This window comes from Coenobita brevimanus, chromosome 68 (genome assembly GCF_032717465.1).
Source record: "Coenobita brevimanus isolate Jiangsu-jjx chromosome 68, ASM3271746v2, whole genome shotgun sequence".
Classification (NCBI taxonomy): Eukaryota; Metazoa; Arthropoda; class Malacostraca; order Decapoda; family Coenobitidae; genus Coenobita; species Coenobita brevimanus.
The window spans coordinates 23909586-23926530 of NC_137021.1; the positions used below are offsets into that span (position 1 = coordinate 23909586).

The 16945-nt window shown below is 39.8% G+C and overlaps 1 protein-coding gene across 1 annotated transcript in view; it reads right to left on the reverse strand.

Moving 5' to 3' along the window:
- The window catches only part of LOC145405864 (sodium-dependent multivitamin transporter-like), a 124410-nt gene extending 108456 nt beyond the window's left edge, over window positions 1-15954 (reverse strand). Inside the window, exons 1-2 of the mRNA XM_080277120.1 lie at window positions 15726-15954; window positions 1458-1588 (exon numbers count right to left, since the gene is read on the reverse strand). Of these exons, the coding sequence (XP_080133246.1) occupies window positions 1458-1588; window positions 15726-15954 (360 nt within the window). The remainder of the gene's footprint in view (window positions 1-1457; window positions 1589-15725) is intronic.
- Window positions 15955-16945: the final 991 nt, after the last annotated feature.

The window sequence follows — 16945 nt, forward strand, 5'->3', positions numbered from 1 at the left end:
TCTCTCCTGATCCACCTCACTCCTCTCAGCTTGATCTTGCATACCACGATCATATGATCTGACAGACCTCCACATCGTCCTCACACGGCCCTCGTATCAGCAACCATTCCCATTATCGACCTCTCTACGAGCACATAATCAGTCAGGCTTCTTTCAATTCGATCCCCATTCCCTCTATATGATGAATATTTATGTGGAACTTTGTTTGAAATACAAGTTACAGTGCACAGTCCCCTCTCCTGACACATATCCTTCAGTCGCTTCCCATTATCATTTTCTCCTGGTACTCCATTACAACCCATTATGTTATCCTCAGGACCAAAGCCTACTCTTCCATTCATATCCCCTATTATGAGCACCTTGTAGCTCCTGGGCATTTCTCCCACTACTTCATCCAGCTCATCCCAAAATCTATCTTTCTCTCACTCCTGTCCTCACACGGTGCATATGCTACAATGACCGCCACTTTCACCTCAAATTTAAGCTTGACATACATACACCCCAAGCTGACACATTCGTAGTCTCTCATTCCACTCTGCCACACCTCATTCATCAACAAAGCAACTCCTTCCTTGCCCATTCATGCTCGATTTTACACATTTCACATCCTCCCACTCCTCCACTTCACACCCTTTCATCTTCATTTCACACAATGCCATCATGGCATATCTCTCACTCTTGAACACATTCACCACTTCCACCCTCTTGCTCTCCTCATTCACACCTCTCACATTCCACATGGCCATGCAAATCTGCCCTATTGACTGGTGCCCTGGGCATGTTTTGGGCCCTCCGAGGCTCTCTGAAACAAGTGCCATGATTAAGTGATTTTGGATAGGGGAATCTGGGGGACACTTAACCCTGCCAGAAACCCCGGTTATATGGTTACCACCCAATGTAGTAAATGGTTTCCTGGGTACAGGAAACCATTTGGCTTGTCACTCAGTATAGAGATCGTATGGAATCTATATACTCAGTGAGTGGATCATGGAAACCCGCATCCTCCACAAAACAGAATACAGAAAATAGTTATGTAGAATACACTCCCTAATAATATATTGAGCACGATGTTTGTTGTTAAGGTTCATTTTAAAAAACGTCTCTAGTTCAAGGTATGGTAGAATGAACTGAGAATACATTTTAGAGTAAGTCTCAGCATCTTATGAAATTCAGAACCGAATAAAACCTTCTGCCATTAGGTAAGGTAGAGTACTAAAGTTGTCCTGACCATAAACGGTTAACAGTGACAGTATTAACACTCCAAGGCTCCCGTATGCATCCTCATCTGAATATTACCATATACTATTAACTGGGATTCAATATCAGAATTATTGTGCCCATGAAAGTAAGGTATGAAATGAGACAGTATTAACCTCAGGGTTCTGTGACTCAGCTATAAGAAATAATCCTAGAGCTGTCCCGCCCATGGGAGGGTTTGAATGCATTATGCACTGTACCTTGTAGACAGATGTAAGGCGTAATTCGTAGTAGAAGGGTACGAACACGAAAGCGACAATAAGAAGAGCAATCTCACTGCAGCAAGTATACCACCACTGCACACCGTGGTAGTACGCCTCCGCCGGTGCTCCTGTTCAGTATGAAATTGCGGTCCTATTATTCGAGTAAATTAATAATCCCTGTCTCCTGGGAAACGTTCTTTGGCAATTGCTGACGTTAGCATCAGTACATTACCAGAGTTCTCCCAACATGCCAGCGTTAATGGTACTTGTAACAACATTTTGAGCTCGATCTCTTTTATGACTCACTCAGTGCAGTAAAATAGTCTAATGGTAGCTTTGGAAAATGAAACAAGGCACCATCAAAGATTACGAAACAATACTACATCATTTCTCTAGCACTGCATCTTGACCACCACCAATCTCGTTTGTTAACTGCTTATTACAGCTCAGTGTTCAAGATAGAGAGATGATTCTATGCTAAAGAGGTCAGAGTAGAGAAGAATAATGGAAATACTGCCTCAGGCTTCTCCTGTCGTTCCGGATGAAAGAAATTATTTTGTTACTGTGTAAAGATTGTTGTAACTGGACAAGCGTGGGCCTATACCTTTTAATAAAAAACAAACTGGCAGAAACAAATACAACATGAAGGCTTTGGCTTTATGTCTATAAGATCAGTAAGACCCAGTTATTTTGGGCTAATATCTGATTACTTCTTTGGTGATCTTAAAACCAAGTGACTGCACTTAGTTATCTGACGACCACTTTACATACCTTGTATACTTTTTGTCAACCAAGAATGTTGCTTATTCTTTCTGCATTCCCTTTCATACCAGACTGAGTAATATATAGTTCTAATTTCTCAGAAATATTCAGTCACTTCTTACCATCCTTCGCCTCATTATTTGGTCATCAAAGCATTTCATTTTCTTCAACCATTGGTGAAGAAACTTAGTTAAGATGGAAAAGGGGAGCCAGTGAGGTAGTTGAGGACTTGTGGGAGGTGAATTCATAGGGCAAGAGGATGCGGAGTGAGGTGTGTGGGTATACGGAGGAGGACACTGCTGACTAAAGATGATAAAGCAGCTGACCACGACTGACAGTAAGGCTAACAAGAATTAGAAGAAGCCAATTAGTTTATTATCATTTTCATTTTGCCATTCCCGTGATTTCCGCGTTCCCTTGTTGGTTCCTTCATCATTTTGCAAGACTGTCATATCTCAAAATGTTATGAAACAACGACCACTCATGAATTCTTTCAAAACACTTTTCGGGGAGAAAATACCATCGTGTTGCCGTAACTGATAGACAACCTTCACCCGGGGCGTGTCAACGCCAACATTAACGAGAATACTTCATGGACACATTATGCAAGATCATATCCCTGCCCAGGTAGAGAAACCGTCTGAGTGGCACAGCTTTACCATGTGTCTGGACAAGCCTTGATAAATTCAAGCTTATTTTCATTGCTTAAGGAAAGATTTCCTACACTTAATTTTTAAACATTCATTGTTGAACGTAAATATGTTATGTGCAGACGACAGGGCGTGGTATGGTGAGGTGTGTCATGGCATGGGAAGGAATACCATGGGGTAGAATAATATGATGTAGGGAGATAGATTATGGTATGATGAAGTCCGGTGTAGAAGGGATGTGCATGGTGTAGCATGGTGGAAAACAGGGTGACAGACAATGGTGTGATGCGGCTGATGAGACAAGGTATGATATGGAATGGAGTGGTGTAGGGAGGCAAAGCCAGATGTGTCTTGGTGTGACGTAGGGAGAAGGTTCATGGGGTGTTACAGCGTGATACTCATTTTTTTTTTTTTTTTTTATCGAGGCGAAGATGCACTTGACAGATTGGTGATTACTGGCTGAATGCAACATTACTTCATAATCTAGCATTATTAACTGACAACAAATATCTGAGGGGGAAATTTGGGTTAGTAAATATTTTTTGGACATGTTGCATTCAGCCAATCATCATCAACTTGTTAAGTGCATCTTCGCCTCAATAAAAAAAAAAAAAAACGGAGCATAGTAGGAAAGATCATTGTCTATGTGTGGCGAGGTGTACATAAAGGCAGGACCTGGTCTGGAATAGTGTGGTATGTTTGATGTGGAAGAAAGTAGGTAATGGTGCTGAGACAAGGCAACCTGCTCGTGTTACGTTTATGAGAATGGTTTACAGAAAATTACACCCACACCTGCGGAGCAAAAACAGGGTATTGTTTTACCTGATGCGCGCACTGTGTGTGTGTTGTGTATATATATATATATATATATATATATATATATATATATATATATATATATATATATATATATATATATATATTATGAAGCCTCTGTGGTACAGTGGTAGAGTGTGCATTTTCGTGCATGGGAGAACAAGGATTCACACCCCCGCCAGGGTAATAAACTTTAGGAGTGTTCACCCGCCAACGTACTGCTTTTGTGGACATAAGAGTTGCTGTGGTTGACCCAGCATCGCATACTTTAAAGTATGCTTGCACCCAGTCGGCTTGCGTGGGTCGATTAAACTTGGTTCACAGACTACACACACAACCAAAACCACTCCAACATTACAATCACACTTACTATATAAGCACTTCTCACCCTACATGCAATCTCTCCAAGACAGCTAAGTCACTTTGTAGAGGTACATAGGCTGTATTGTCCCCATTTCAGCTGGGATAGGCCGGTCCTGCAGTGGATACTTAAACTGCTGATGCTGCCGATATATATATATATATATATATATATATATATATATATATATATATATATATATGTATAATCACCATCATCATCATCCAGACCTCCTTTCCTACCCTACGGCATGGTGAGGAGTAGCAGTGTCCAGACAGCCCAAGTTTGCCCACGCCAATGGGTCACGCTTTCATTCACTCATCTTCCACAACCCCCGGAATCCTGGCTCTATCTGATATGCCAGAAACGTTCACCACGTTCTGTAGCTTCACGCAAATGTATCCGATTGAGTTGTCAGGACTCCATATTATAATTACAAATCATAATAGATCGATAGATAAATAGATAGATAGAGAGACAGATAGAAGCATCAAGTCAGATGATGAGAAGGTATTGTGTCTGCGAGAATCGAGCAATGCTAAACATGCTTACACACTCTTAACTCAAGGAATGCTTTATAGGCACACGACAGCGCCTCGTGACCATACACACACATACACACATACTCACACACAGGCTTCTAGAAATTTCCAACCACAGTGTAACACACGTGACACGACCCCTGCAACACCAGAATTTAGGAAGCAGAGCTCAGAAGGAGACAGGCCATAGAACCGGCAGGTGGTGGGGAGAAGGGCTTAGCAACATGGAAGAGAGAGAGAGAAAGCGAAACAAGGAGGTAGCGCGAGGGACTCTACTCATACTTCACTCGTGTGTGTGAGACTTTGTTAATATTTCCAAAACAAATAAAAATAGTCCCATACTATTCTTTACCTCTCCTGTCATTGCATGACAAATGGGAACGAAGATTATCTACTTACAAAACTACTCAAGTATAACAACCGCTCGTCCACAAGTCAGATATATATATATAACTGATCTACAAAACATCACCACAACAAACTACAAAGTTATTATGAGATATGGCGGCAGCAAACGTACGAACCTCGTCTACGAATCGACAGTGAATTCCTACAAAATACAAGCCCACCAGTGTACAATTGATTCTGCATTATCAAGATTGAAAACAAAAAATACCTCTCACAACCAACAACTCACAACCAGTTCCTGACAATTCTCTCCAACCCCCTCTCCGTCTCTACGATCATCACGCTGATTTAGAAGTGATCACACAACGCCTTGCCAGTAGTTTAACAAAGTACTGATACAAACAATCTTGCAATTCTACGACGAACCAACGAACTACAACCATTTACGATCAACTACAAGTAACAACTCTACGAGTCGTCTGTATAATCTTCTACACGCACCTACAAGTAGCGGCAGTCTTCATCCCACAACGAGTAAATCACAAGAGAAAAGGACGGAGAATACCTCGAAAAAGAAAAACAAAACAAACAAACGAAGAGTGAGATACGACTCACAACTCACAACCACCAGACCTCACCCTCCTCTCTCTGCTACATCCACCCAACCTCTACCGCTGACGCAGGAGTGAAGAGGTCAAGACAACGTAGCAAATACCAAGCCCATATTCACAACTCATCTTACTCACTTATCTTCACTGAAGTTACTCATCGCTACTCATTCACTCACCACAGCTACCAGTGTGGGAAGTCGACGTCACCATACATGTGCAGAGATGACGCCAAGCCGTGTGTCTGACACCCCACAACACGTCAATCAACCCGTGAAGAACAACGCTATCACCACGTGCAACACCACTCACACCATTCCCACCACGGTAAAAATTAGTGAGTTACATAGTTACTTCATCTGTACGATACACAGTGATAGACAACACATTTTGCACAAACATATAAAACCTGCTGTATAATTACAACTTAAATACATATACCTACTTCAATTATCTTCATAATTCAGTCACTCAATACTTGCACCAACAATAAATATTCTACACTGTATATATTCATTCATTTACTATAGCATTTATTTACTACCAACGAGTGTTTCCATTTATACCTACATAAAATACGTGTTTCATACATACAGCTATACATTATTACATCTACAAAGTAATAAAGAAAATATACCATCACACTTACTCAGTGAGCGATTAAAAGAGCTGTATTAAACATTTATTAATTAAAGTTACCAAGTGAAAACAGACAAATTACGGTACAAAAAAAAAAAAAAATGCCAACACAAATGACGTTAGCAAGAATGAACATCTTCCACACAATCGTGAAGACAAAGATTTCCACACAGTGCTGACACATACGTTGCCCACGATAGGTACAAGTGAAGAACAAGTCAGTGTATGTAGTTAATACTGTATATAGTGTATATATATTTTTTATATAAAATAACAAAATATGGGACTATATAATATCATTTTCAGTAATATCTGTGCAATATAAAGTAAACCTTAAAAAAGGGTCCCAAGGAAATTAGCCAGCAATTATGCAACCTCGAGCAACACCGAAAAAACGTAGACAAACGAAGAAAAACAAACTATAGAAAATCAATATACAAAAAAAAAAAAAGAAAAAAAAGAAAAAGAAATAGAGTACGATCACATAACAAACAAATGAAAATAAGTGTAAGTGTTACTACAAATGCCAAAATACCACATAAACTCCTTCTATAAGTGAAACAAAAAACAAATTGTTGTCTCTACAAGCAAGTGGCATAGCACATCATCACATAAACTCCTTCTATAAGTGAAATAAAAAGCAAATTGTTGTCTCCACAAGCAAGTGGCATGGCACATCATCACATAAACTCCTTATATAAGTGAAATAAAAATCAAATTGTTGTCTCCACGAGCCAGTGGCATGTCACATCATCACTATCATCGACTGCAGCATGACCGGATTCAGTGTCAGGACTGCAATTATTACAATTATGTAACTACAAACAATATGTAACAATTATGTAACAGTTGCATTAACAAACTGTAACTACAATTATAAGGCCAACACAATTATGTAACAGTTGCATTAACAAGATGTAACTTTTATGTAACTTTAACTACAGTTATAAGGCCAACACAATTATGTAACAATTGCATTAACAAAATGTAACTACAATTATAAGGCCAACACAATTATGCATTACCACAATATTATGTAACAATTCACAATGTTACAATTATGTATTACCACAATGTTACTACAATATTATGTAAAGCCATACATTTTTACCACAATTCTGTATTACCAGAATCATCATACAAGTTAGGTGAAATATTAGACATTACTAAAGGGATAACTCAATATGTAATGTATAACCTAGCAGTTTTACCATTGCACAATTATATGCGTATGTCTGTTATACATAGACACCTTACAAAATGTCACACAACAACCATTGCATTTATTCAAATATGTATACAACCTGTTTAAAATGTAATATTACTGGATCAGTACAATATTAACATGAATATTATATGTATACAATATTATAATCAATATTATGCACTAATAGATTAGCATATGTCAATGATAATTGCTGTCGGAGGACCTCCAGTACGTGGCCGAGCAGTGTCAAGACTCCATATTATAATTACAAAGCATAATAGATAGATAGATAAATAGATACATAGAGAGACAGATAAAAGCAGCAAGTCAGATGATGAGAAGGTATTTTGTATGCGAGAATCGAGCAATGCTAAACATGCTTACACACTCTTAACTCAAGGAATGCTTTATAGGCACAGGACAGCGCCTCGTGACCATACACACGCATACACACATACTCACACACAGGTTCCTAGAACTTTCCAACCACAGTGTAACACACGTGACATGATTCCTGCTACACCAGAATTTAGGAAGCAGAGCTGAGAAGGAGACAGGCCATAGAACAGGCAGGTAGTAGGGAGAACGAGCCTAGCAACATGGGCGAGAGGGAAGAGAGAGAGAGAGAGAGAGAGCGAGACTGGGAGGTAGCTCGCGGGACTTAATACTTCGCTCTGTGTGAGAGACTTTGTTAATATTTCCAAGACAAATAAAAATAGTCCCATACTATTCTTTACCTCTCCTGTCATTGCATGACAAATGGGAACCAAGATTATCTACCTACAAAACTACTCACGTATAACAACCGTTCGTCCACGAGTCTAATGTATATATAACTGGTCTACAAAACTCCACTACAAGAATATACAAAGTTATTGTGAGAGAGTCAATCCGGACGCTCTCACGTTAAAAAGGGGTGGCCAGACCCTGATCATCCGCCTCTTCTCACATTATTCACCCAGCCAGCTCAATCTCTTATCAAACCCTAGCCTCACCGACTTCCAAACCTCTTTTCCTCACACACTCATCCACCATATCCCTCCACTTTCTCCTTGGCCTACCTCGTCTCCTCCCTCCTTCAGATTTGCTCAGATATATCTTTTTCACCACTCAATTGTTATCCATTCTCTCCATATGAACATACTATCTGAATGCACTCTCTTCGATTCTGGTGTTCAGACTTCCTCACTCCACATCTTTCACGAATTACATTATTTCGTATCCTATCTACTCTGTACTTCACATACATTCCTCAGCAGTCCCATCTCCATCACTCTCACTATTGACTTTTCATTTCATACCACACCATAGTTACACATCCCTACATTAAAGTTGGCACTAACACTCCTTCATGTAAGCGTCATGCAGCTGCAACACTCAAGTCTCTGCTTCTTGTCAAGGCCTTCATTGCACCAACTACTTTTCTTCCTTGACATTCTACTTTCTGCTTCTTTTGCATATTTTCCTCTCTTTTCTGTCACTGTACCCAGGTATTTGAATTCTCTCACCAACTCCAGTCTCTCTCCATTCAGTGTAAGATCACACACGGAGCCACCTTCTCTCTCAGTAACCATTACTTTACTCTTTTCTACATTTATTCTTAAAGTACGACGCTCACAGACATCAACAAAACTCTACATTAGTCTATCATGTTCTTGTCCGGTACTTGCAAGCAGTACTGCATCATCAGCATACAGCAGATCTGAGATATTCCATCCATCACCATTCATTACCAACGCCATCCCCCTCTCCATTACTCGTGTTCTTACTTCTCTCATAACCCCATCTATATCCTCGTATATACTGAACAACCATGGAGACATCACACAACCTTGTCGCACGCCCACACCGTTCGTGAACCATTCTTAGATGCCCATTAACCGTTACAGGCGCTTCACTACCATCATAAAAACTCTTGAAGGCACCTAGTAGCTTATCATCTACAGTACATGCGCAAAACCATCCACAATCTTTCTCTGTTTGCTTTGTCGTATCCTTTTTCCTGACCCATGAGTGCCGTAAGCACCATATAGTTCTCACAAGCCTTCTCCACTACCGTATGTCTCACTGCAAATATTTGATCCACACATCCTCTGCCACTCCTAAAGCCACCCTACTCATCACTCACTAGGACTTCTTGTATCTCTCTTACTTTCTCTATAATAATTCTTTCATATACAGTACCTCCTTACCACACTCAAAAAACTTATCCCATGATAATTCTTGCACTCACTTCACCCACCTTTATGTTTGTACAGGGGTACAATCACAGCCTTTTTCCACATGTTGGCACAGTTTCAGTCATACTTGACTTCTTACATATCTCAAAGAAGCACTTGATTCCGCGCTCTCCACTAAACTTAATCATCTCAGCATACACCATGAACCCCAGCTACTTTGCCATTTTTCAGCCGCTTCACAGCGCTCTTCACCTGTGCAAGTGTCACGTTTCCTGTCACTGCATTCCTTCTCTGCACACCCCACAAACCAATCATGTTTACAGCTGCTCTGCTGTCTCTACTCCCATTCATCAGGCTTTCAAAATATTCTTTCCATCTGGTCCTTACTTCATCCCCATGGGTTATTAATGTATCACTTTCACCCTTCACACCTTCACATTTCTTTCCGCTTTCATTTTATACACACACACACACACACACACACACACACACACAAATACGGGTGTGTGTATATATATATATATATATATATATATATATATATATATATATATATATATATATATATATATATACACACACACACACACACACACGTATTTGTGTGTGTGTGTGTGTGTGTGTGTGTGTGTGTGTGTGTGTGTGTGTGTGTGTGTGTGTGTGTGTGTGTGTGTGTGTGTGTGTGTGTGTGCGCGCTCGCTCAAGCAAAATAACCACTTTTTTATCCGATCTCACCCAGACTTGGTGGAAGCTTTAAGAGTCAGTGAATGTGTAGACATGTTTTTGACAGGAAAAAGTAAACATTCAAAGTATTAGAGAGAGATCAAATTTCTATCTAGCAAGATTAACAGAAAGTATATTTCTAATTTACACCTAACCTAGTGGAACGGTTACAGTTAAGGCAGGTATGTAGGACTTCGATATTGAGAAAAGCCAAGTTAAACTTTGACACGTGTTTCTGAGTATGAACAGAATAACTAAATCAGTTGTGATCTCATCTGACCAAACTTGATGGGAGAATTGGGGATCAACTGAGGTGACTGATCCTTTTTGAACAATAGTTCAAAGGCCAATTTAAATAGTTTTTATCTGAGATAGATCAAGCTTAGCTTTATGGAAAGGTTTAGGGTAAGGCAAAGATTTACGTGTTTGATTATGAGAACAGGTTTTTGAATTCAAGGTCACATGTCAAGGTCAGCTTAATAAGTTTAAATAAGATTTAGACTAAACTGATGGAAGGGTTAAGTGCATGGCAAGAACCAAGTCATTCGATTTTTAGAACAATCCGTCAAAGATCAAGGTGACAGCACAAGGTCAAAAAATTTACCCTAAAACTCAATGAGTTTTTATTCGATTTGGCCCAAGCACGATGGTAGGAACGACTGTCTGCCGGGGATGAACCAGTTCAGTTTTCAGAACAGTAACTCAAAGGCTAAGGAACAGGACAAGATCAACTCAAAAATATTAAAATGCACTTGGATGAAAGTCTGTGTAAGGTTTAAAAATCAGAAAATAATTAAATAAATCAGTTTTAAGAGGAATTAGTTGAACGTCAGGGTCAATGAGCACAGTCAAATATTGGACCTTAGACCAAGTGATGGACGCAGTTGTCGCACTCTGATTGTTCATTTTAATTTAGAAATAGTTCATCTACATTTATTTCTGATATATATAAAGATACAAAATCTGTTCTGGCTGAGCCATTGTTTTATTGCGTATGCAATTTCCCTGGTGTTACTAATCCTCTGCCTTGTTGTTGTTGATGTGGTTGTTGTTTTGTTACTCTACCTTGTCTGATCAAGCAGTCCTCAGCCTAGCAGAGCTGCCAAGTAGAAGGTCCTGGAACTTCATTGCCGGCACTAACCTATATATATCACTAGAAACAATGCTGAAATCCCTAGACCACCGCTAAAAATTTAGATGAAATATATACTGCCTGTCAAATTTCGGCATTGCATAAAAACAAGTGTCTCTGATTTATAGTGGAAGGAAAACAAAGGAAACGTATGAAGTTCGTTAGAGAAATGCAAAACCTCCTGTGTTTGCCTCTCGCACGAATGCATGTCTACTTAATCTGATGCCAAAATTGCTGATTTGGAATCCATGGGCACAGATGCTAGGAATTCCTGTACCCTTTGCCTTTCAGCCCAAGGAGGCATTTTTTAACATGATAGTCTTGCTACTTTCAGATATTTTCTTCACCTTAGGAAGACTTCAACAATATGAACTATTAGATATATCTTTCATTGACCACTTCATTCTAGGTGATGTTTTCTAAAGGTGAACGTAATAGTCTGGTTGTGGCTTGTTCAAAATGAACAATATGTTGTCTTGTTGAAAAGACTCAGGCAAAGTGATACAAATCTTGGAATTATGAAGGACAAGAGACTTCATCTTGATAATGATGCACTTCTTCGGCTGATGGATTATTTATTACATCTCTTTGCCCGCTCGTATACTGAAACACTAACAACAAATTAGTAACCTTTTCAGTTCGATACTGCCACGCAAATCTGGTTAAAGTTTCAATGTCTGTGTCATTGTGAGTAAGTAAAAATTTCGACATCACTTAGTTTTCGGAAATGTCTGATATTAAGCAATAATGAATGTAGGTAATAAAGGAAAAGGCATGACACCTCGAGCCAATTCAACCAAGTCGATCCATATCAAATGCTTGTTATATCTATATATCTATATCTCTCTATCTACTGTATCTATCTATCTATCTATCTATCTATATATATATATATATATATATATATATATATATTGCAGTATATATAAAATATTCGTTAAATGAAATGTGGCATGAGATTACTAAAGACTTTAACATCTAATTATTTTCTGTCAGATGTGCTCAAATCAAGACAAAATCAAGTGCAGATGAAACTAAGGGGTACATTCTTGGCTGTTGGGTCACTGACCTCTTCAATCTAATTTTCTTGAAAAACATAAACCACTGCCATGCAGGATCACATCACTAATTAATGAAAAGGAATCAGTTTCTATTTCGTCAAACAATGTACATAGTGAGCAGCGCCGAATTCTATGTTTCGATCTTCAGGGCGGACGACTTTGCTTCCTTATAATCAGTTCACCACTAGACAATTATATTCAACCAAAAAAGGATCTCTGACAAGAATTCTGTTAATGAATACGGGGTCTCGCCTCGCCAGTTCGATTAGTGTCATCTACGCTTTAAAAATCGTCCGCAGATAGTAAGAACTGAGTAAAGAATGCGTAACAAAACTGAAGAAGTTAAACCTGATAGACGGAAGTTGTAGGCGAGCCAGTAATTGTCTCGTGGTCATTAAATAACACTTGCCACTGTAGGGTGCTCAGCCTGCATCCCACATTGTACAAGTATAATCAACAACGGCACAGAAGGATCAGTCATTGACATCAGTATCAACTACTTCAAAATATCATAAATAACTGGAGGAGCGTGAGCTTGTCAGCATTTTTGCTCTCTGCTTTAATGATGCGGCCTTTAAATAAGGGTTTCATACTTCATCCTAGTAATATGACAATGCCCTTCTTCACATGGTCTGTCTATCTATCTATTGCCAGACGCCTTAATCCAGTACGGGGTGGCCACAAACAAATCGCCTCCACGTCGCCCTGTCCCCCTCCATTTCACTGCCCCGCTCCCAATTCACACCCCCCTCTCTCATATACCTCTCCACTCCATCGCTCCATCTCATCCTCGGCCTCCCCCTCCCTCTCCCCCTCTCCACCTCACTCACATGCACTCTCCTCGTTAGTCTCTCACCCTCCATCCTCTCCACATGGCCAAACCAACTCAGTGTGTTCCTCCTAACGCTTCCTATCACATTCACATCCACATCATAACGCTCCTTTATATCCTCATTTGTCCGCCTGTCTCTCCATGTGACTCCACAGACTCTTCTTAAATAACTCATTTCCACTGCTTTCACTCTTGACTTGTGTCCTTCCAACAACGTCCATGCTTCACTTCCATACGGCAGAGTTTATATCACAATACTGTCATGTAGTAACTTTTTCACTTCCATGCTCACTCCCCTGTTTCTTATCACTGCTTTCAAGGAACCAACAATCTTTCTTCCTTGTTGTACCCTTTCAAGCACTTAACCCTCCAAACTTCCATTCTCACTCATCACACTCCATTTCCTCACCATCCAACCTCACCGTACATTCACTGACTTCACCTCTTCCCTACATTCACCTTTAGATTCCGTATCTTACACACTCACCCAAACTCATCCATCAAGCCTTGCAGCTCCCCTTCGTCTTCACTTAACAACACAGTATCATCTCCAAAAAACAGTACAGGGAGTTTCCAAACACTACCCTCTCTCAATAGGGCCACTCCAACATCCACTGCCCTACCTTGTACCTCTTATATTACCCCATTCATGTACAGACTGAACAACCATAGACACATGACACATCCCTGTTTTAACCCAACCTTCAAAGTGAAAAATGCACTCAGTTCACATCCACACGCACTGCAACCTTAGCACCATCATACTTACTCTTCACAGTTTTCAACAACTTCCCATCTACTCCATATATTCTTAATACTTTCCACAATCCTTGTCTATCCACCCTGTCATATGCTTTCTCCAAATCCATGAAGGCCGCATACAACTTTTTTCCTTTCTCTAGAAACTTTTCCACTAAAGATCTAAGAATGAATATCTGATCTACACAATCTCATCCCTTTCTAAAACCTCCCTGTTGATCTCCAACTAATTCCTCTCTTAATTCCCTAACTCTGTCAATAAGTATCCTACCATACACTTTTCCCATTACACTAAGAAGACAAATGCCCCTGTGATTACCACACACTTCTTTTTCTCCTTTTCCTTTGTGCAAGGGAATAGTTATACCTGACTTCCAATCCTCCGGGACTCTACCTTCCTCCCAGGCCAATCTGCACATCTTCCACATCCAGTCTACTACTATCTCTCCCCCTTGCTTCAGCATTTCACCACACACTCCATCAATTCCTGGGGCTTTCCCCAATTTGATTTTCTTCATTGCTTCCACATCTTCTTTCCTACTGATATCTTCCTGTCTTCTCACCTCCCTCCTTCTCCCAGCCATTCCCCAGCTACTTATACTCGCATTACTTCCATTCTCTATGTTCACTAATTCCTTAATGTGTTCTCTCCATCTGCTCACCTTTTCTCCCTTCTCCACCAGTAATCTACCATTTTTATCTTTCACTCTCCTACTAACTTCACTGTCACCTTGTCTTACGCTCTTCACCTTTTTCCAGAACATTTTCTTACATTCCCTACACTTTACACTCAGATTCCTTCCAAATTCCTTATCCACTCTCTTCTTACTCTCTATTACTAATACATTCACCTCTCTCTACTTTTCTACATATAACTCTCTCTTCTGCCTCTCAACTTCTTCCATGCACCTATTTCTTATCCATTCATTGTATGCTTTTATCTTTTGTGCAACAGCCTGTCTCACCTCTTCATTCCAACATGCTGTTCCCTGCACCCCCGTCCGTCTTCTCTTCACCCCACACACCACATCACATGGTGAAGTCTATTAATTCTAGTAATTAAGCTTCGCCATATATATGGCGAAGGTTATTGTTTTCATAAGTATTTTTTTCTGCACTTCTTTTTTTCTTAGACCTTGATGATGTACATGAAGGTACCCTAGGGTAACCCAAGCACTTGGGCCAAATATAAATGTCCTTGACCTATTTTTGAAGGTCATGTACTCATTTTTGGTGCAAAAATACAATACATTTTGGAAATTGAAATATCCTCAGAATCTAATTGAGATACAGCTATTTGGTTGAAAACCATATGATAAAAAAGTTTGCTGAGAATATTGGTGAATATTTTGCCATGTAGTCTAGTGGGAAGTACCGAATTCAAATCTGCTCAGCGTTTTCTTTGTAACACGTTTCAGACAAAACTCAAAGTAGAGAAGCGGCAATTTTCGACTGAGTTGTCAAAATAAGATTAATCCTAGAATACGATACTAGTTGTAAATAAATGTTAGAGGACGTAGATCCTTAGTAATGCCTTGCTATGCCTTTGAATTACAGGAAATAAACTTAATGACCAAGTAAGAGTTGCTACAGTACGAAACTTCTTATGCCACTTGGAAACAGATTTAAACCTCCCAATACTAACCGAGGACGGTGCTGGCAGAAACGACTGAAGCAAGAAGTGACATGGATACTGGGAAGCAGGAGAGGCTGAGGTCCCCCCCTAGGAACTCTTCAGTGCCCTTGTTGCGGCTCCTGACAGCATAGAAACAGCCAATAGCAAGGGAGGCTGCCAGGACTCCTCCAAACACCACGTAATCAACGGCCATGAAACCTACGTCTAGTAGCGAACTAAAGTCGTGGCGGGCCTCCATCCTTTTCTTGTTTGTTACTGAAAAAAAAAAAAAATTAAACAGATTTCAGCCTAATAAATAAACACTAATTTTTATACATAAAACCACAGTGGGTTTAGGATTTGAGGATATTTCTACTTCACAGACCTCGCCTGATATTTCCTCACTCGAGTCCTTGGTCGTGAGGGGACCCTTGTAAACCCAGCAGTGTTATATCAGATGCTGATGCCTGAGATGGAAAAAACTCCTGTTGCTTATCTGATGAAGTCTGACGTTACTGGTTAGATCTGGAAAAGAAGAACACCAAAATTATAAGTTGTCTGTATTTTCGTATAAATGTGTATGTGTGTGTGTTTGTGTATACAGAATATGCAAGTGCAGTACATAATACTGTACTATGTCCCTTGCATACAGTGGTAAAAAACCACTTATTGTGACGATGTTTGTTTCATTCAGGTTTCATACAAACGCATGTTAAGTAGAATCATTGCTAAGAATATTTCGCCCGTAGCTCACTCATTTATTTTGCTTTATCGGCCACCTCCATAGAAGTTGGTTCTAGTGCTATTATAAAAGGCTGAATGGTGAGGTGTACAAAGTTCCAGATTTTTTTTTATTTTTACTTACGGACAAACACAGGTTATACAGGTTTATGCACTTTCATTATGTTCCTCTTGTCAGTGTCAATAATTTTTTTGTTTACCATTTCCTTCAATGTCACTAGTAATAGAGGCACGGTGGTTGAAGTATATACACGGAAAATATGCAGTGACGTCATGTCGGACGTGAGAATTTTCACCCCTCACTTGCTCGACAAACCCATACCACCACCGTCTCACCAGGGCTTCTCAAAGTTAGGTTCAGTGGCAGTCTGGATGGTTGATATCATATAAGGGTGCGTTTGGGGGCTATATCTTCCCCATTTAGAAATCAATTTTTTTTCTGGTGATTTTTAATGTGATTCCACTGGTTCTGGAGAAGACACATTTCTGCAAGAAATGAGGGCCAGATT